Consider the following 21,311-nt stretch of genomic DNA (forward strand, 5'->3'; position numbering starts at 1 on the left):
ATGCATTTGGCTACTTATCCAGTTAGAACATTCACAGCATCATTAAGTATTAGGTATAAGGGTAAAGTTAGCTTGTTATTGTGTGATTACTAAATGAAGAAGGTAATGTGGAGTGGGCTTAAGTCCCCATTCTCGTGCTATGCTTAATTTCAACATAGTTTGACAGACATGTGGAGTCATCGTACAATTTTGATGGAATCTGAAAGAAGATTCCTGAGCAAATTTCCTGTCTCCAGTGGCTTGTAGTGAGTTTCACCAGGTCTCAGGGTTCAAGCTGCAAATCAGATTTGTATATCTTTTCCAGTGGCAGGAGTTTTAATGTGAAAAGTTCAAAATCAGCTAAAATTTTTGAAGTATGTTCACAGATTGACTATTATTTTTTAAGTTGAGGATAGTTAGTTCTATGGTAGTTCTTTTTTTTTAAATCACACAGTAGCCGTGAGATCTCTGAGGTACTTTTAAATTAAAAACTACTTACTTGTAGAACTAACATTTTTCCCCCTCTGATCATAAAATAATGCATGCTTATTGGCGAATACTTGGAAAACTCAGAAATAAATCTAGCACTCAGATGAATACATTTTCAGTTATCTCCTTGCAAATTGAATGTTTTTTTTAAATTATTAAACACATACCAATGGATCATTGGGGAATAAAACAGAGTCCAGTGGACGTGAGTGGAAGAAGTATTTGGTCCTTCTTACTATTTGTACCTTTTGACCTCTGCACAGTGTATACATTTTTCCTGTTTTCAAATAATGGAAAGATGTACTGAGAAACACTGATATCAAATTCAACCCACCACCGGAATGCCGTGGAAAACCGGATGATCTTTGTTCTAGCTATCAACTGGGACTATATTCATCCATCAGTATTTACTAATAAGAGCACACATGGAGGCTCAGTGCTGAGGAAATGAATTATGTAACTAGTCTAAGCAAAAAGTAAAGTTAAATACACTGTTAAAACGCGGTCAGGGATTCAAAGCCTTCTCTCTCTGTGCTTCCACAGGCCCAGTTCTCCCCACGTAGTCACAGGGCCTGGCTGGGGGTGCAGGCGTCCTTGCAGGGCACTGCACTTACTCAAACTGACGGAAAAGCAATGCCCTCAGCAGGAATCGATAGGAACGGCGCATTTCGCAGGCAGACTGCTATTTCTAGGGACAGGGTGCACATTCAGTTTTGAGGTTTATATTAGTGTCAGATTTAGCAATGTCTTCTAAACTTTGTTACTAGGAAATAATTTTGGCATGTGTATATAATATATGTATATATGCATGTGTGTGTATGTGTATAAAAAATTCTACAGAACATGTGGCTTAACAGAAATTTATTTCTTCACAGTTCTGGAGGCTGGAAGTCCCAGATCTGGTTGCCAGCACAGTTGGGTTCTGGGGAGAGGTCTCTTCTTGGCTTGCAGGTGGCCACTTCCTTGTTCTGTGTTCATGTGGCCTTTCCTTGGTGTCTGTGGAGAAAGGGAGAGATCTTTTCTTCTCCTTATAAGGCTACCAATGCACACCCTTACAACCTCATTTAACCTCAATTACCTCCTAACAGCCCTTTCTCCAAATGCTGTCTCATTTTGAGTTAGGGCTTTAACATAGGATTTTGGAAATGAGGGTCATATTTCAGCATACGTGTGTGTGTGTGTTTTATATACATATTTCCAGATGTTCCACCAAACTTTTATCTTTTCTGGTTTTACTTTATTACTGCCCCGTACTGCTGTTTCCCTCATCTTATTGACAGAAATCGGCAGTTTCTTCCACTCCCCATTTTTCCTGTTCTTAGGGATCTGAGAATTTGCGCTCAGAGGCAGCCCTGGGTGCTGAACAGAGAACACTGGAATAGGACTCAGAACTCATGGAGGCAACTCTAACTGGCTATGTCCTTCTGAGTCTGTATCTCTCCTGAAAACCTAAATGGTCCCCTTTGTAAAATGAGATTGATAATGGACAAGCCTGTGAAAGAAGAATGAATAGTTAATAATTTATCACATAATGTTAGCTCCCTGTAATAAAAGTTTCAAAATCAAATGCAAAGATATCTGTCCAAAAGTATACTGATTTTTAAAAATTTAACAGAATTCTCAGTATTTCCTATGTGCCCAACGCCATTCACTCACTCACTCTCAGCAACAATAGTATGAGATCGGTTGTCCGTTACCACCACCTGCCCCTATGTTATAGGAACCAGAGAAAGAAGTTAAGGGACCATGGCTAGACAGCTAGTTAGTGACAGGCATCAAAATCCTGGCAGCCTGGTGCGAGAGTCCAGGTACGATGCAATCACTAAAGTGCTTATTCACTTCTGATTGTGTCACTTCCTTGCTCAAAAGCCTCAGTGGCTCTTGATGCCTAGAGTAGCAAGCACAACTCACTAGCTTAGCAGTAAAGACCCTCCATCCACCTTTCTTCCCTGTTTTGTTCCCTATGAAAACGCTTCACCTGTCCTTCCGGGCTCCAGCTGCGTTGGACCAGTCACACCTTCCTGAATGGATCCCGGGCATCCCTGCCTCTCTGCTTCGCTTTTGACGATCTCTGTGTCTGGAGTCCACCCGTTCTCACCGCACTGCCCAGCCCCCAACCTTCTACATCTTCCCTTCCCTTCAACGCTCTTCTCAAGCGTCCTTCGTACATCTTCTCCTGCACCTGTCCACTCCCACTGGTTGTGATTTGCCACAGAACCTTGTCTCCTCCCCTCTCTGCTCAGTTCAATTTCTGGCTTTCGTGGCAGTTTGTTTCTGTCCGTGTTACAGTCCCTCCCTAGTAAAGGATGGGATCCTTGAGGGCTGCACTGTGCTTTCTCATAGAGCTTTTACATTTTTTTATTAAAAATTTAAACCATTATTTAAATCATTTTCCTCATAACCAGATGTATGCATACTTATTGCCCCAAATTAAACATTACAGAAATACATCTCTAAAAAAGTGACATCTACCATTACAGCCCCTCTTTCTTTGCCCTAAGAAAACTGTGATTAACAGGTTGGAATGTAGCCTTCTAGACTTCTTTCATGGAATAAGCATGTATAATTTTTATTTACAGAAATGGGTTTATACTATACAGACAGCTTTGTAGCCTTTTTCCAGTTTATATATATACATACACATATATATATTCTGGGAATATATATATGTGTTGGGAATTAAATAACATGATTTTAAAAATATTATTTGATTTTACATTTTATTGTATTTTTTCCTATACCATTTATCCCCCCATACCTCCCTCTTCCACCGCCACCCACTCCCCTTCCCCTCAATCACTTTTTACTTTTTTTAAAAAATATTTACTTATCTTTAGAGAGAGGGGATGGGAAGGAGAAAGAGAGGGAGAGAAACATCAATGTGTGGTTGCCTCTCATGTGTCCTCCACTGGGGACATGGCCTGCAACTCAGGCATGTGCCCTGACAGGGAATCGAACCAGTGACCCTTTGCTTCACAGGCCTGTGCTCAATCCACTGAGCTATACCAGCCAGGGCCCCCTCAATCACTTTTTAAAAACATATTATAAGATTGTATGAATGGACCAATATTTACCTGTTAAATCCCTTATTGATGATCATGGGAGTGATTTTCAATTTACCATTATAAACAATGCTCCCGTGAGTACCTGTGTATATAGCCCATACACATATACACGCTCCATATATACATATGTACTCCGTATATCTCCAGATGATTTTCTGTAGGACATGGCTTTGGACGTGAAATTGCTAGGTAAAGTGGAATGGATATTGTAAATTATAATAATTATAAAAAATGTGGAGGGGAGTTTTGGTTTATATATTTCTGAATCCTTCACGAACTCAGTGGCTCAGAGGGCAGACTCTGGCACCAGGCTGCATAGGTTTGGATATAGGCTTGTTCTCTGTGTCTCAGTTGCCTCATCTATAAAATGGGGCAATAAGAATAACTTGCTCCCAGTGTTATAAGAGTTAGATGAATAATATGTGTAAAGAAATGAGCATTTAGTAAGTATTTGGCAAATACATAAATGCTAGATATATAGGAGAAAACATGGTGACAAGTTCAGATAATTGGTTGTTGAATAAATCGGACTGAACAGAACGATAGTGGTTTGAGTAATCTTTCTGGAAATGGATGCTGCGTTGCTATTGAAACCAGTAGTAACTATTTATAAAATGACCAGTTAGTATCAAAGGTGCAATGTGTGGCCTTGGTGAAATTTATCTTTGTGTAAAGTTAATTAGCCTGAACCAGGATCAACCAATGACCTTGGTCTCTTCAGTTCCACACTTTCCCACAGAACTAACTGGCAGCCTGGTACCTTATATAATGGGTATCTCTGAGGACAGAGAACAATGCAGTTCCCTGAAGGGTACCCTGCTCACCCCTGAAGGTTACTAGATCAGTTACCCGGCCATTGACAAGGAGAAGTAATAAAAGTGCATAAATGGCTAGAGTAGAGTAAAAGGCTTTCTGGTTAGATTCTTAGGTTCTGGGCCAGAAGTCTGGTCTTCATGGAAACGTTTCTATGCCAATACTGGAAGATTCTGGAGGTAGTCAATGCTGGCTTCTAGAACCAGCTTTGCCACTAACTAGCTGCAAAACCTTGAGCAAACTTTTGAACCTCATCTTGCACTGATACAATGAGGGGACTTAAATAGCTTACATGAAAGGCCCTTTTTAGGACATTCCTTTCCCCACAGGCAGAGTCACATTTTCAGGCATCAGGGCTGTTTATTGTACTGAAAAAAAAAAAAAAGCACAAAATCAAGCAATGGAAATACTTTCAAAGCGTGTCAGTCATGAGATGGAAACGCTCTGCAGCAGGGCCCAGAAGCAATTCACAGCTGCTCTGTGGTGCCCACTACAGGAAGAGGTGGGGAGGGGTGGCCCTCTGAAGAAGCACCAGGAAATCCAGGGGTAGGAGAATGGAGTCATGGCAGCCATTGTAGAGTAGCTGGGGCCAGGTCCTGGCCAGGGTCTCAGGCAAAAGAAAATGGGGCTTCCTGTGAAGTATGAGCATTGCTCAAAGTGTGCTGAGGACCCTCCTCCCAGCCTAACATGTTCTTGCTCCCCACCATTGGAATCAAACTGAACCCATCTCCTTCTTGAGAACCCAACTCCGTGCCACGCGGAGACATCTTTCTCCTCCAAAGGCTGACAGTAATCACTCTCTGTGCCAGTTATTTCCCGGGCACTTCCAGGAGGAATACAAGGCTGCCGAGACCTCCTAGTAACACTCATACCCTCTCCAGGAGACCCGGGGCCTTTTGCTCGTCTTGGCCTCCTAGGCATCCAAGACAGTAGTGCTCAGGAAATATTTGTGGCTCTGTGATGGAGTGACTCAGGCCGGCTCAACGGGGAGTAGAATTTTATGGGTTTTAATGTGAACCATATCCTGAAATCTGAGATTTCACCTCATTGCTGGCACTGGAAACCACCAGTTCCATTCAGATTTGCGTGGAGCTGAGTGGAATTTTGTTCCTTCTCACCCTGAAAACCGAAATCTAATTTTTAAATTCAAAAAACATTTCCATAGCGTCCACTTCATTTTCGACAGTAATCCAAACACTACAAATGTTAACTCATTTACTCTCCTTGAGAACCCAGATGTAGAAACTGAGGCACCCAAAGATGGAGTCACTTGCCCAGGAATCACAGTGACAGAGCTGGGGTTCAAACCCAGGCCACCTGGTCCTAGAGAACATGCTCTTCAGCATTTTACGCTGCCTGAAATTTATGAGCGGCAAAAACCTTCATGAGCAGGAAAAAAAAATTGACGTTGATGTATTTATTTCAAAGGAAATGTGTTTTTTCCCCCTTGTCTTGTGTCCCCCTTTCCTTCCTCCTTCAAAGCAAAATGTTCTAGAGCAAACTGCCTTTTTCACACCTGAGAGAGCCGGGGCTCATTTTTGCTTTGGCAATCAAAATGGAAGAGGAAACGTGTGTGGTTTCATCACCGGTGCTTTCGGGGTGTGTGCTGCTGGCGCGGGCTCCCTGTCCCCAGGCGTTGCGGCCTCAGGTCCCAGGGACTTTTAAACTGTCTGCCTTCGCCCTGCGCTACTGGGATGCGGACCAACCTTTCCGCCACTCTTGCATATCCAGTCCCTGTCCCAGAGCCTCAGGGGCCTTCTTTTGCCCTCCTCTCTCTCCAAGTCCGGTCGCGCTCGGACCTTATTCACTGCATGTGCATCCGGACCCCGAAAAACCGCGGCTCCCGACCTTCCCTCCCAGACGGAATCCACTACACTTGTGCGTCGGATGTTGATGCCCGACTGGATGCACGTTTGCATGTCTATCGCCCCACGTGGGAGGCCGGCGTCAGAACCCGACCGACCTGCCATTGATTAGCCGTGGGACCCAGGGCACATTACTTCAGTCCCCAGTCTCGGTTTCCTCATCGTGAACGTCCGGGACCGATGCGCACAGGGCTGCGGTGGGTGTAGAACGAGACAACGCGGAGCCTGCGCGGGCTCCCAGTAGTTCTCTGAGGTTCCCCTGGGCAATATCTACTTCATGCACGCTCTTCTGTTTCCCATTTTCCCCAGAGCACCCTCCCGCTCCGAGGGCAGGAAGGGTGTCTTTGCGCCACACTCTGAAAATGTCCCTATATCCCCCCGCTAGGACGTCCGGCCCCCGCGGGGCTCTGCGGGCAATTTCGAGGGAGAATCTGCGCAGCTTCTTCCGACCCTAACCCTAACCCCAACCCCGAGCCTGCAGACAGGCAAGGGCTCCGGTTGAAGTCGCTGGGTGGGGCTTTGGGAAGAAGGAGTGGGGATCAGGGGAAGCCCGTGCTCCGACTCGCCTCCCTCCTTCGAGGATGCCCTCCGCCTCGGGCCCCCGTCCGGCTCCGGACACCTGCTGCCCGGGCCGGGCGTCCGAGGCAGGGCCTCCCCGCGAGGCCCGGGTCCCACCTGCGCGGCCGCCGACTCCGGCCAGGGGGTCGGGGCCGCCTTCCGGGCGCCCGCCCCGCCCCCTGCGCGCAGCCCGCCGCGCCCGGCCGCGCCCCCTCCCACCCCGCGGCGCCCCGGCACCCCTCTCCTCCCCCAGCGGGCTCCGCGGAGCATTGTACTCACATCCGGGGCTGGGTTTTGCTTTAAGGCGAAACGTAATTAACCCGGAAAAAAGAGCCGAGAGACAAGAGAAAAGGAGGGGGCGGGGTGGGGGGGGAGAGGAGCTAGAGGAGCGGGAGGCGCCGAGAGTTTGGCAGCGAGATAAAGAAATCCCCGGAGAGCGCCGGCCCGCGGGCCGAAGGGGCGCGTCCTACCCCGATGTGACACCCGCACCCTGCCCGAGCCCCGGCCCCTGCGCGGCGGGGTAAGTTGGGTGCCCTCGAGAGCTCAGGAGCGGAGAGGCGCGGAGGGGTGCGGGGGGCTGGCGCGGGCTGTGGGGCTGTGGGGCGCTGGGGGGCTAGCGCCGCGCCTGCCCTGGTGGCCGAGGGCCAAGGGGGCGGTCGCAGCAGCCCCTGGTCGCCTCCACTAGCCCCGGGAAAGCCTGGCGGGCAGCCCCTCCTCCAACCCTCTGGAGCGCCCAGGGTGGCCAAGGTCGCCACCGTCAGGGGTCGGGCCGTGGGGGTGGGGCCGCGGGGAGGGCAGGGGCGGGTGTTCTGCTGAGCTGCATTTTCTCATGTTTGCAGCGGCGAAACTTCTTTGCGGGTTCTGGCGCTGGGGCAGCAGCCCTGCAACAACTGCCCTCGCTGCGGGTTGGGCAGGACAGCAGAGACGGTCCAGGCAAGTCCCTGGGGGCACGCATTGGGCCATGGAGACTCATCTCTCTCTTTCCCTATTACCTTAGTACAGGGCAGGCCTGGTATGCTTTCATAAGGAGATCTCTTCCTTTCCTCTGAGTCCAGCCCTTGGGCTTCTGGAACTCCAGGCTCTGGGGCTTACTTGAAGGAAAACTGTCCTAAAATGCAGATTCGGTGCCAGGTTGGCAAAGCACCTCGAGGAGAGCTGTCTGTTTGTCTCTCTCACCAACTTCTTTCTCACCTTACTTGCTTCCCTTTTCTGCTCCAGCTCTCCAATTCTGAAGACTGTTATTTCACCAAATTAGAAAAAAAAGAGGAAAGGGAAAAAAGAGGCCTTGTAGGAAGGAAAAGTGTCCAGGCATGTCCTCCACTTAAGTCTTACATATCTCCTCCCCCAGGCCAGCCCTGCCCCCCAGCCTTTCAGCTTAAGGTTTCCTTCCTTTTTGATGAGTGTGGGTTCAGGCTGTGTCTTCCCCTTCTAATTTCTCCCGTCCCTCCTCCTTTCTTTCTTTCTTTCTTTTTTTAGGATTCCAAATGAGGCTTTTCAGAGGAGAATACACAGAGCAGAGAAGAGGGGAGGGGTGCGGGGAGTGGGGGGCGTTATGGACTTCTACCAGGATACTAGCCGTAGCTCTTGGAAGCACCTTGGCCCACTTGTACTTGGGCTGAAGTTCCAACACTGTACTCATGCTGTTTTTAACATATCTAAGTCAGTCCCCTTTTTCCTCCTTTCTGAAGCTTCATTATTTTTCTTTGTTGGGTGGCAAAGCCTTCAGAAACAGTAAAGCCAAAGATCTTGAAAGAATAGAAATGTTTGTTTCGGATCTTATTTGTATTCAATTGACATATATTGGATAATAAGGACATGAAAGACAGTGATAAACAAAATGCAGCTTCTGTCTTTGGGGAGCTTCCAGTCTAGGAAACTAAACAGCTTTCTAGAGCACAAAGCTGTTTGCTCAAGTAGAGATCCAGCATGCTTTGAGAAACCAGAGGCTTTTAAAAAGCGTCATGATCGTTTCAGATATTAGCCGCCTCCATTGTGTGCCACTTGAAGGCAGGTGAATTTTGTCAATAGTGAAAGTCTAGCTTGTAGTCTAGACTCTGTGGCCAGCCCAGTGTATGACATCTACTAAGTGGTGAGTAAATGTTTGTTGAATGAATGAATGAATGAATGATTGCAAGCATATGAATTTGTTTGCATCTGTCCAATGGAAGGGAAAAGAGCAGTGTGGCAGTGCCTCCAGCCTGTCGAAATTCAGTCCATCAAGTTGGCTCAAGAGGGTTTACTCCGGGCAATGCGTGCCCCCAGGGACTTTACACTTAAGTAATTTTCTGCCCTATTTGTAAGCCCCACTTTTTACAAAGAGTGGCGCTTCTCATGGAGCTCTAGCTACTGATGATGGGAGCCTCGCTTGCTTCAGAGATGGGTAATCACCTAGGCATTGACTTGGAAACCACCTGCCCTTTGGTGGAGAGTTTGTAAAACCTTCTTTCCTTCTGTTGGTGCTTTCTTCTCTCTTCTGTATAAGGAAGTAGGGCCTGCAAATCCCTTGTCATCAGAGTGAGCAGAACCGTATTTAGCACAGTATTTTACCAAGGTTAAAATAAATCCTGAAGACATGCTTGGTTGGTGTCTACTTACAGATTTTGCAAAAGTGGGAAGGGAGGTGCACCAACCCTGTTAGCCAGGTCCTCCCGAACAGCCCCTGCAGGCTTGCATGGGGTTGCTGAAGTGCTGGAACACGAGGAAGACCCAAGCAGCAGGCGCTCGGTCTTTATTGTGCACATCCAGCTGGCACTTCATTGACTTCCTGCCTTCTTCGTGGGGCAGGTAAACAGGCGCGTGAGGCCCCTGTTAAAAGACTGGAATGCCTCCCTTATATTAGCTGTTGCTGTGGGCCACAGTGCAGTAAATATCTTGATTCACTGAACCTACTGGACACTATTCATTCCGGCTGATGTAGTCCTAGAGCATGAAAAAGAGGATGTGGGCGCTGGGACACTGGGCTGCTCTGTCAGCCCACTGTGAGCAGTGTTGGTTGCCTTTCAGTTTTCCATCTGTCTTAGTGAGCTGGGAAGGCCTCTGGTAATCTAATCTGTTCAGCTTTGGAAGGGAAGGAAGCAGAGCAAATATTATGGTTTGACAGCCTATGGGAAGAGAAGAATCCTAGCCCTGCCCAATATAAGCCCATCATTGAGCCTGGGAATTGGACAGGGTGGGGAGGTAGGGCGGCTGAGAGGTGGGAGGGATGGGGTCCCTTCCTTCCCGTTCTGAGGAGCCTGTTCTTGGTGCAGTGACCTTTATTCAAATCTTGAGTTACTCTGTTTTCCTCTCCTCTGGCCCGGTCAGTCTTTTGGGCTTTACAAATTATCTTCTTTCTGAAAGCCCCTTGTCTGGTCTGACTCCTGTTGACTGAATTTACTTGCAGAGGATTATAGGCTGGATTGGGCTGTCTCACCGTGGAGGGCCCAGCTCTGCCGGTGCAGGAGCTCCTGACACTGCCAGGAGTGGGCAAAAGGCTTTCGGCTTTGGGCCTGTGGTGTGCTTTTCTGCCCACGGAGGTCGGCCAGCTGAGATAAAGGGGTGAAAGGGGTGGGAAGCTGGATCTGCTTGTCCTTACACTCCTGGGAAACACTACCAGTTCAAGTGCAAAAGCTAGTACTCGCTGTCCCATCAGCTAGGACTCAGATTTGCCCACCCACTTGCAAAGTGGCTCTCGGCTATTGTGCATCTCCCTTGGGTGGAGTAGGAGGCAACTCCAGAGTCCCTTCCCTGGAACCTATAGACTTGGCTGGCTTTTGTTAACTTTCGGGGAAGGCGGGCCAAGATGGAGCCTGTGGAGCACTTGGAATTTTTTTAACCTCTTGGAGAATTTTAGAGATGTAAAATATGATGGGTCTTGGAGGAGAGGCCAGAGTAAGGCACATTTATGCCTTTCTTTGTAACGGAGGCCAGTGTCATGGCCTTTTCTCTGATACTTGCCTAGTGATGTTTGAGGGTAGAGATGGGCCGCTCTGGTCCTGAGCGGCTCTGGGGTGTCATGGTAATCATATACTTACTTGTCAGGCACTCCCCACACACAAACATCCCAACAACAACATTTGCCCAGTGCTTGCTCCTCACCAGACATCCTGGTAAGCACTTTTCACCCATTATTTATTTCACTTGATCTCCACGAGCAGCCTTTGAAGTAGGTACAGTGATTCTCTCGGTTTTGCAAACGAGGAAACAGGCCCCGAGGAGTTCAGCAGAGTCTGACTAAAACCCAGCCTCTTTCACTTCACTCTACCACATCAATGAGTAACTGAAAATCAGCACACCCTTTTTCATGGTCATCTTGCAAGAGTTTCATCAAACGCACTCATACTGATCGCCCTCACCTGCACATCCTCCTCGCCACGCCCAGCCTCTCCGAGTGCCCTGAAGTCAGGGCTGTGGGCACAGGCCTTTAGACAGATGTACTTCCCCTGTCCTCTGGCACTTTTCAAAAGGCTGGTAGAGAGGAGAGACGGCGATGTTTGCTTTTCATCTCCCTCCTGCCCACGTCTGACACTGTCAAGTTTTAAATGAAGGTTATAACTCTGGGACTCCCCGGTGGTTCCTGCTAGGGAGCCCCACCGAGAAACTGAATTCATTGTCTTCTCAGTGGCGGGAATTGGACGACTCTGCACGTTGGAGATCTCGGTGTTTTTAGGCTATTGAGAAAACCAGCTCCCTAGCACTGGTGGTCCCTCCGGGGAAGGTGGTTTATTAAGGAGCCTTGGGCCGAGGCAGGCCTTTGTTTCCTACTGATTCCAACAAACACATTTTCTCTGAACAGAGACGAGGCTGCTGTGTTAAGACGGGTCATGAGTGTTTAAAATATTTTGTTGTTTTTAGCCTTTTTTATCGCAGTGGTATTAATGTTCCGTTACTTCTGCCATTTCCTCCCCATTTTTCCCCCTTAAAAATTCCTTGCGTGTCTCTTGCCCTCCATTCAAAGTTCTCGGGTCCAGTGGGGATTGGGCTGTCCGTGTCCAGGAGGCTCCTTTTCTGAACTTCCCCATTCCTGTGGCTGTTTGCATTCCTCACCCTGAACTTCCGTCGGGAACATGTTCTCAGTACATTCTCTTCTCGCTCACATTGCTCTCCTGCCTGCGACTATTTGGAGTGCGCTCTTACGACATTTTCAAAATGCAGTGATATTATAACAGTAGAAAATAGATGCTCCCACACTTCCTAAGTTATCATCTTTGGCCCATTCTCAGGGATGTGTTCTGAAATAGCTGAGCTTGTGTTTGGTTGTTGTTCTTGTGATGCCCGTGGGGCCCGTGGCACTGCTGCGGTTCCACAGGACACGTCTCTGTGTGCTGCAGTTTAATGTAGGTGAGCGCTCCGTCATGTGGCCTGGGCATATCCTAGCGAGAGTTGAGTGTCTGTTCTTAACCTCCACACCCCAGTCCCTCTCTGCTGTATCCTAGTCCTCACGGAGACCTCTGATGTCATTTCCTGATAAACTTTCTCCTGTAGAAATTTAGCAATTTCCTGTTGGTATCCCTGTCACTCACTGCCAGTGCTGAGCACTGCTGCCTCCAGCCGCCACCCCCCCCCCCTTCTCCCACCATCAGAGGGAAACAGGAGATGTACTACTGTGTGCCCCACCACGTGCCAAAACACGCCTTCCTGACCGGTTTTTGGACTAAGTCACTGAAATCACCTGTCCTGCTAACACACAGTAACATGCAAGAAAAATCTCCAAATTTGAAAAGCAAATTAATGAGGAGTAGTTTTGAACTTTCTTTGAACTGGAGGTTAGATTGTGTCATAATGGGGCTGGTACCTTTGAGGACTTTATCTTTGTTATCCCTCTCTCCTATTTTTGTATTCCTCAGCAGTGTCAGAATGGTCGGGCAGCTCAGTCTCTTTTATTTTACTCTCTTCCCCTTATCTCCAAACTACATTAGTGATCTTAAAAATCAAAATGTCCAGTTCAGCAAACCATAGCTTTCATGACTTTAAATAGCTTTATATCTTTTGTTGTCTTAAAAAAAAAATCTGTTTATCCATCTCTTTGTCTTTCTCGCCATTCATTTAAAACGTGTCAACCCTATCTCCCAAGTTTCAAGAGGGAAGATTCCACTGGGGGTCCTTGTCAGGTTCCCCTTCCTTTTCCTGCAGTGCTGGGCTCTGTGCGGCTCAGATGCTGTAGTACCAGGAATAGAGGCATCAGCTTGGGTGTGAATAGTGTTGGCTCCAAGGACAGGGGCTCTTCTGAGGAGGCCCAGAGGGGAAGGAACCAAACCTGCAGGGGAAAGAATGAGCCTGTCTAAGAGGGTGTTGAAATAGGAGGTAAGATACCCGACTAGAATGGAGGGTGCCCACGCTCTCAGAGTAGGTGCCTGGCTCTTGGGCAATTGTGATGGGTGGGATATTGCTTTATTAGATTTAAGGCATTGACACCAAAAAAGTCACAAGGGAACTATAATGTAGGCAAGGTTTGTCTTGTTTGTGGACTCTGGAGAATTGAGAAGTTTATCCTTAGCTTCGAAACTTCTGTGCTGGGGATGAGGGTTTGTGTGGAGTTAAATAGCTTTTCCTGCTACTAACCAAAGTAACACACATTCCTGTAAGGAGTTTGGAAAATACAGAAAATATGTAGAAGTAAATAAAATTAACTTACAACCCACAGATGTGACTGCTAATATTTTGGTGTATGTCATTTTTTTCTGTCTAAATATAGATACAAAAATAATATTTAGAGGGTGGAGGTTATATTATAAATCATTATAGCTTAAAAAAATCTTATCAGGATACAGTTTCTCCCTACTTCATTAAAAAATGTCTCGAAAACATAGTTTTTAAGTGATTGTGTAACATTTCCTTATGCGAATGTCTTAACAATTTTTTAAATCATTCCCCGATCACTGGGACATTCAGAACCCTTCCAGCTTTTTGTTATTACAAATTCTAGTGCAGTTACTGTCTTTTAATGTTAATCTTTATTTGCATCTTTGTTCATTTACTTGGATGGAATCCTGGAAGTAGAATTACTGGGTCAAAGGGTAGGAACATTTTTAGCTCTCTTGTTACATATTGCCAAACTGCTTCCCAGAAAGGTTCCTGCTCCCGTCCTGGGTGCATCAGAATCTTAGGGACATTTTTCAAGCAGATGACATGTCTTTCCAGCAGCAGTCTTCTCGGTACTTTTTCTCCCTTCTGCTGCCTCTCCCTTCCTTCGGCGTGTTTTCTGTTTCATAAGGTCGTGGTCCCAGACATCTCTTGCGTGTTACGAGCCTGATAAAGATGTGAATTGCCTCAATTCCTAGGGGACAGTTTTATTCTTGGCTTGAATCTCCTCCAGTGATGGAACCTGAGGCACTGAAATGGGCAACTGGGGAGATATTTTGTACAGAGACCTCCCCCAGTGCCCCCAATCTTTCTGTAAGGTGGGCAGCCATGGACTCTTTTCCTTCATGAGCTTCGACTGGTCATCTGGCAGATATTGGCCAGGAATCTTGGTTTAACTGGTGTTTAACTCATTTTCTGCTGTTGCTCAATGGGTACCTTCATGTGAGTTCACTTTTTTCTTCTAAGTTTCATTTTTACTGTGAATTAAATACTTACTATTTTTTTATTTGCAGTACATACTTAGGAACTTAGGTACAGAAGAAATTTGGATCATGTAGAACTTTCATCTTTTCTTTTTTCCTTTTCTTTAACATACACTATTTTGGTATCTGACTTGGGTGAAGCCAGGGTTTGGTTTGGTTTGGGGCGTGTGAGTAAGAGAGAGAGAGATTGATTGATATTGATCGTGTGTACACATCATTTCGATCTCATTTCACGAAGTCCAGGAAGGAAGATGAAGCAGGAAATAGGTCTCAAGAATTGTGAAAAATCATAAGCTATGATCTGGTCATAGTATTACTTGTAATTTACATTGCTTTCCTGTAAAAGAAGAAACAAAGCATGAAGCTATGAATTTCAGCATTATTTATAATAGTGAAAAATTAGGTGTAATTTATCTAATTATGGAGAAATTGGTAAGTAAGTTATAGTAAATACAGTCCAGTAATGTTATGCAACCATTAAAAACAATGATTACAAGGACTATGTAGCAACATAGAACATGTTTATGATATAATTTAAAAATTTTAAAAAGGCCGATTATGCAGACAGGGGCATGAGAAAGCATGCAAAAGTGAAAATGTTTGCCTAGAGTGATCTTCTAAAGATGCCAACATTGTTACACTGTGAGTTTTGTGCTACACACGGAAAACACCGGGAGGTGTGGCCTGCTTTGGAGAGATAGGGAGGGTTGAGCAGGGTGGACGGAGGTCTCTTCCTGCAGAAATGCCTGCTGTCTCTGTCCACCATGTGTTGTGAAGGCTGAGAAGCTCCGTGCTCGGCGGTTGCCCTGGGGCTGGGGCGGTTGCATAGCGGTTCTGGAGCAGAGGAGAAGCAGCCAGTCAGAGGGGGCACCCCTGGGGACACTTTGCATATTGTCTCAGGAGATGGGGAGAGAGTTAATCTCAGAGTGCCGGACATGCGGGGGGAGGGGCCGACTCCTGGGTCAAACCACCCCATGTCACCCCCTAGTCAATATTTTTATCCAGGGGAATTGAAGTCAAAAGGAATTTTAAGATAACAAGTGATTTTAGAGCATCAGAAATTAGGCTGCAACTATGTAACTGGAGGAAAGTGGTGAGCGTTAGAAAGAACATTTCAAAGCTTTGTCCTGCCCTTGGTAGGGGAATTTGGGGGTGATGGTATGTGTATGTGCATCAAGGTGGGTTCCCCCCCTTTAGGAGCACTTGCTAGCACTTCCCTTTCTCCTCTTACTGCCCAGTTGTTTGGGCTGAGCCTGGGGTGGCAGAGTTAGTCGAACTGGAGAGCCCTTGTGGGAAAAGGAGGAGGAACCAGCAGAGACTTGGAAGATGAAGGTGACAGGCCTAAGAGGGAGGGAGAGGCAATTGGGGGGGGCTGGGGACAGCAGGCTGTCCATCCCAAGTCTTAGCAGCTGTTGTGGCAGGGGCTGCACAAATGGGATCTGGGCGGCCCGGCCGAGGACTGGGGCTCAGGGCCCGGCCGAGGACTGGGGCTCAGGGCCTCGGGTTTGTGTTCGGTGCACCGCCCTGAGGCTGCCCCTTCTGTGTGGGGCGGCTGGTTACCACCACGTGTCCCTCATGCCGGTTCTCCTGCAGCTGATCCTTCCCCCACCTCCCACATTCTTGATGAGCTCTGTGACTCAGCGGCTTCTCAGGACATCTGAGCAGCCTCTTTTTTCTGGGGCTAGAACCGCAGTCGGGAGATGTTGTAACCAGAACTCTTCCTTTTATTATCTTTCCTTTGGGGACCTGAAGGTCTTCTCCTTCCCATAGATGCATGCAAATAGGAAGCCCCCTCCTCCCAAGTGGGCAGTGGGAGGGCTGTGGAAAGATGCCGCCTTCTCCAGCTTCTGCCTGGAAAAAAAGATGGGCTCTGATGAATCCTGTGGGCTGCAGAGGGCACATTTGAAAGCCGGCCTGAAGCTGGGTGCTGTGCTTACTGACTGGGCCCCAGGACGGTGGGCTCTGTCACACTGCTGCGTTTCGTATGCTTTCTCTTAGAAATGCCCCATGAGTGGCGGTACTCCTGAAACCCCTGGGATTCTGGCTCTCTGGCCGCACTGAGGGAATTTGCCGAGTTGTCTTGGGGGATGGGTGCACCCCCTCATCCTGACCCGACAGCTGTGCACTCTCAGTGGGAGGTTGACCCAGCCTTTCTGCAGGGGACTCCTGTTTTGCCCTGTTCCCAGGGCTCACGCTGCATCCTTTCTCAGGGATATGCTCCGTCCACAACCAACGCCAGGCCTCTCACCTTCCCGTCTTTGACCCGGTGTCTGCAAGAGGACTTCAAGTTCCTCCTGTGGTGCTTGTTCCTAACTCTCGGCTTGTCCTCCCTCTCTTTCCCTTTCCTGTATTCACACTGGCTCTGCTGTGGAACTGGAGCTGGGGTGGAAGCTTTCTTTGCTCAGCCAGGCCCGAGAAGCAAGGCCTCTGGCTGCAGGTACCTGTGACAGACCTGATGCCCCGTCCAGCAGGGCTGTTTCTACCCCCAACCCCACGCTGCCATTGTGCCCCCCTACCGATACACTTCTTCCTTCTCCACTGCCATCTTTTTTCACTTTCCGTTGCCACTTTTTATCCTTTTCTTACCTCCCCAGTTGCCACCCTTAGAATTAGCCTGATCATGGACCTGCCCCTCTGGGCCTGGAAGATGACAGGTGTGGTGTCTCAGTAGCTTCCTTGCTGACCAGCGTTGTGGTGCAGGGCGTGGCCTGAGGTTGGCTGTCTCATGACTTTGCTGAGTTGTAGACTAAGAACCATGGTGGGCTTGGGTCTTGGTGGATTTTGCTTGTTGGAGCCCAGCTGGGCCAGGGGTGGGTGGTGTCTGCCCTTGAAAGTCTAAATGGTATTTTCTAATCCTTGTGGGACTTCGTCCCCCTTCCATAGTGTATCGTGCCCCAGGTTGGGTGTAACTGCTTGTGGGAAGTTGCTCATATTCCTCTGGGGGGAGAAGAGAGCTGAAGCCCGTCCTTTGGGTCTTTAGGGAGACAGAAGGAAATCACGAGGATGGGGAGGCTGGCTCGAGGGTGTGGTGTGTCTCCTAGCACTGAGATCCTCTTCTGGAGTCACTCAAAGTGTTCAGGGGTTGGGGTTTCCTTCTGATCCCCCATTCTTTCAATTGCAAGTGGCCTCTGGGTAACAGCAAAGTGAAGTAAGTGAAGCACGTGGCCGCAAGGTCCCAGGAGCCCTCGGGGGAATCCTTGGGCACCTCCGTGACTCCAGAGGGGCTGCTGTGGATGACTGAATTCCTGGCAGAGTTTGATCTAGGAATTTGAACTGGAGCTTTAAGCCTTCCTGAGATAGTTTGTTAGTGTATAAAACTAGGTTATGACCTATTTTCTAAGGCTTTTGTGATGAGCAATAATAATGCCTGGTGTTTATGAAGTGCTTAATAAGCGCCAAGCACTGCATTTTCACCAAAACCTTATGAGGTGCAGGTACTGTTATTATCCCCATTTTATAGCTGCAGAAACTGAGGTGCGCAAGGATTACATAGTTTGTGCTCACACAGTGAGTGGCCAGAACTGCAACTGGAACTCCGGCCGCTGACCCAAAGCCGAGGCTTTTGTCCTCTCTGTGTGTCAAGTTGCCTAATGCTCAGCTCAGCACATGGAAGAGCCCCGGAAAAGTTAGGTGATGCACGTTAATGGATTTTGATGACTCCTTGCGGAATGGAATCCACAGAGGCTTCCAGGCTCTGGTTGGGGTAGAACATTTAGTGCCCTGGGGAAGGGAGCTGATGCGAGAGAGTGCTGCCAGCGAGGCTTCTGACAGAGGTGAGTCAAGCCAGAGCGAGGTTCCTACAGGTCCCGAGGCAGGGCCCGCATCACCCTCCTTCTCACCAGCATCCCCCTCCTTCCCGCCACGCAGGGTGATGTGAGCAGAGCCCAGGAATGCCTTATGTGGATCGGCAGAACCGAATCTGCGGGTTTCTGGACATCGAGGAGAATGAGAACAGTGGCAAGTTTCTGCGGAGGTACTTTATTCTGGACACCCAGGCCAACTACCTTCTCTGGTACATGGACAACCCCCAGGTGAGAGGCTGCCGGGGCAGGTGGCAGGTGGGCTGGCTGCCGGTCACTGCCTGGGAGGAATGAATGCACACGGGAGTAGCCTGAAGGGCTTCCTCTGCCCTGGGCAGCACCGACCTGCTGGTCAGGAAGGAGGGGCAAACGCCACCACACACTCACACCCACCCACAAGCACGCTTGCACCCATGTACCCTCGTGCACAGGAAATCATCCCAGATTTTAGTTTGAGAAAAAGCTCATCTCTCCTGACCCAGAGCATCTGTTGTCTTTTCTCACACTCAGGGAGAGGCCGGCTGGGCTGGATCCGAGGCACGACTTGCTTCTGCTCCCCCCTCTCGTTAGGGCCGTGGCCTTGTGGCCAGTCCTGCTCTCCACTCTGGGGCCCCTCCCCAGCAGAGAGTGTGACCTGGCTCCCTGAGCTGGACAAGCGGTGGACTTCTCTGGTCTCCGGCATTGAGCCAGGAGTCCCAGTACTGGGTTGCAGGTGACCCTGGAAGTCACGTCCTTTTGCTTCCTTGCACTACAGGTGAAAACAGCTGAGGCTCGGACCTAGGATACGACAGGGGCCTTCTAAGTTTTATCGCCTTGCCTAGGAGTCCCTGGAGTCGTCCTGGTCTGGGAAGGCATTGTGCTACCCCTGACCTGGGACCTCAGGCCTTGTTCTGGTGCTGTGAGTGCCGTAGGCTCTTTCCTTCCCACCTCCCTGGAGCAGCTTGGTGGAATGAAGCCCCAAAGACTGGTGTGGCCCTTGAATGGCAAGATTGTGGGTTGTGGCCACGTTGGGGTGGGGAGGGGTGTGGGCCTGAGATTTGGCTCTGGCTCAGAGACTTGGGAAGAGGACAGTCTGAGAGTGTCAGGGGATGGATTTGAGCTCTAAGATGTGAAGTGGAAAAAGAAGCCTGTGAGTCTCTAGGTCATTATCCGGGACTGACCCTCTAGAGACCTCTGGCATTTGTCCTCTGGATTTAATGGCTGAGAGAAAATGCTATAGACACAGAAAACATCCCCACAGATGAGCTGCCTCGAATCACTGTCTCCGGGAAAGGCTTAACCCCAAATAGAACTGTGCCCCCTATTTCACCCCACATTCCTGATAAACCTTCTGTTGGTTCCTTTTATTTAAAGTGCTGAGCGTGCAGAATAAAGCCTACATACAGACACTTACATCCTTGGCATAGTCTGGAGTGCTCGCCTCTTCTGCTGTTTGGGGGTTTGCCTCTGGGCCCCGCTCTATCATTTTCCCCGCCTGTGCTCTGTAGAGGTGCCCATAGCTGAGTCAACAGATCTACAGTGGAAGGAAATGTCATTTTAGGTGCTGCTTCCCCACTGTTGGAGGAACTTGAAATCAAGTCCTGTGGCCAGTAGACTTGGCTTCTGGCGTGCCAGGGATGAGCCGGGTGGCTTACAGTCTGTGAGACTGATCATTCCTTTCCCCTTTTTCATCCTTTGTGTACCTCCTCCCACTCACCTGCCGTGTTAGCCCAGGTAACTTGAGTGTATTTTTGTCATGTTTCAGCTACTTAGTGCTATGCTTCCTACTAGGACTGTTCTTAAGCCAGAGTCACTTGCTTAGGGAATCCTGCCCAGCTGTTGCCGGTAAACTCCCCTGAGAGTTGGACCCTCCTTCACACTCTGGGCCACAGACTGAGAATCTTGCTGTCAGTGACGTGTCACCTGGGACCACCATGTCACCATGTCCAGTCTCGAGTGTTGCCAGTTTTCAGGATTTCTCTTGCTGTTCTCAGCTTTCTGGTTTGACTTGGGTTCCGAGACCTGTGCTAACCACGGATGCCGGGCCTTGGGCTGCCTGCCTGGGGTGTCCGGGTTCAGCCTCTGCAGCGGGTCTCCCCCTGCCCAGGGAAGCCTCCTGTACGTCCCTGCCCACTGAGCTCTCTTCTCATGCTACAGCCTTTAAGTTTAGTTACCAAATAAAACTCGTGGCCCCTGCTGCAGATTCTTTACATTTTCCCTGGAGGCAGAAATTTCAGCTGGCTTGGCACATGCCTAAAAAAGGAGAGTCTGGCTGTGACACAGCAATATTTCAGAACATTTCGCTTCTTTAGTTGTTGGCTTAGCTCTTTGTTGTACTGAAGGCCAATCAGCCACTCTGGACTTGAGAGTGGGTATTTTTGTTAAGTTGTGAAATAGTGTTTGAGAACATTTACGTCGGTGCGCGAGGCACTGTCCTAAAGACTTCATTGGATTTTCACTTCATTCTTACCAGTCTAGTTGGTAGGTGTTATTGCCCTCGTTCTGAGGGTGGGCGGGCAGACACTTACCTCCCCGTGGTTACATCATAAGAAAGTGGCACAGCCAGGGCTCTAACGCTGGCAGCCTGAGTCCAGTTTCCCTGCTATCGTTGCTGATAACGAGACAGTCATTTCAATGTTGCTGGGGAGGAAGGAACACTTTCAAAGGTAGTTTCTGATTAAGAAATAGAAGCCAGAGGACTCTCAGGGCTGGGAGCTCTTAGGTGGCAGGGGGCTCATCTGAGTTAGCTTTTGATCCACAGTGCCCAGCATCTGATAAACACGTACTCATTTAATGAATGAATGAGTGAATGAATGAATGAACTAAAGAGGGCCAGGTAGGGAGGCCTTTAGGAAATGCGGAGTGCCTGACCCTGCACTCCTGGGGTCAGGGAGCCGGCCTGAACCAAATGGAAGTTCTGGAGAGTGCACCGCGTCAGGAGAAGACAGATTGGAGGTGACCCCAAGGGCCGACTGGAGGGTTTTGGTCTGTCCCTGTGAAGGGAGACTTTGGGAACTCCGGTCAATCACTGAACTTCTTACTTGTATAAGGAAAAGGAGATGCCCGATATGTAATATCGTGGTTATTTAATAGATATTCATGAGCAGGGGATTTTCTGAACCCAGGTCTCTGATCCCTGTCTGGTTAAGCTGCTCGGTGTTTGTGGAGCCCGTTTTTACCACCACTGTTGCTGCTGCGATTGCTCACTGCAGGTTTGTA

General features: G+C 48.7%; 1 protein-coding gene and 1 long non-coding RNA gene across 4 annotated transcripts in view; one reads left to right on the plus strand and one right to left on the minus strand.

Moving 5' to 3' along the window:
* Window positions 1-21,311, plus strand: part of PLEKHA2 (pleckstrin homology domain containing A2) — a 69,836-nt gene that overhangs the window by 6,888 nt on the left and 41,637 nt on the right. The window contains exons 1-3 of one of the 3 annotated variants that reach the window (XM_037055419.1): window positions 7,154-7,289; window positions 7,609-7,702; window positions 18,181-18,344. In XM_037055419.1, coding sequence (XP_036911314.1) covers window positions 18,204-18,344 — 141 coding nt within the window. In that variant the 5' untranslated portion in view covers window positions 7,154-7,289; window positions 7,609-7,702; window positions 18,181-18,203. Of the gene's footprint in view, window positions 1-7,153; window positions 7,290-7,608; window positions 7,703-18,180; window positions 18,345-21,311 lie in introns of those variants that run through there. The other 2 variants (XM_037055418.1, XM_037055420.1) reach the window with 2 other exon arrangements.
* On the minus strand, window positions 1,345-7,132 carry LOC118993186 (uncharacterized). Its single transcript, XR_005067792.1, has 3 exons — window positions 7,049-7,132; window positions 4,639-4,714; window positions 1,345-1,464 (listed from the first exon to the last, which is right to left on the minus strand). It is a non-coding gene; the product is annotated as an uncharacterized LOC118993186 (long non-coding RNA).

Source organism: Sturnira hondurensis, unplaced genomic scaffold, assembly GCF_014824575.4.
Source record: "Sturnira hondurensis isolate 20B ecotype Veracruz unplaced genomic scaffold, ASM1482457v3 Scaffold0008640, whole genome shotgun sequence".
NCBI lineage: Eukaryota > Metazoa > Chordata > Mammalia > Chiroptera > Phyllostomidae > Sturnira > Sturnira hondurensis.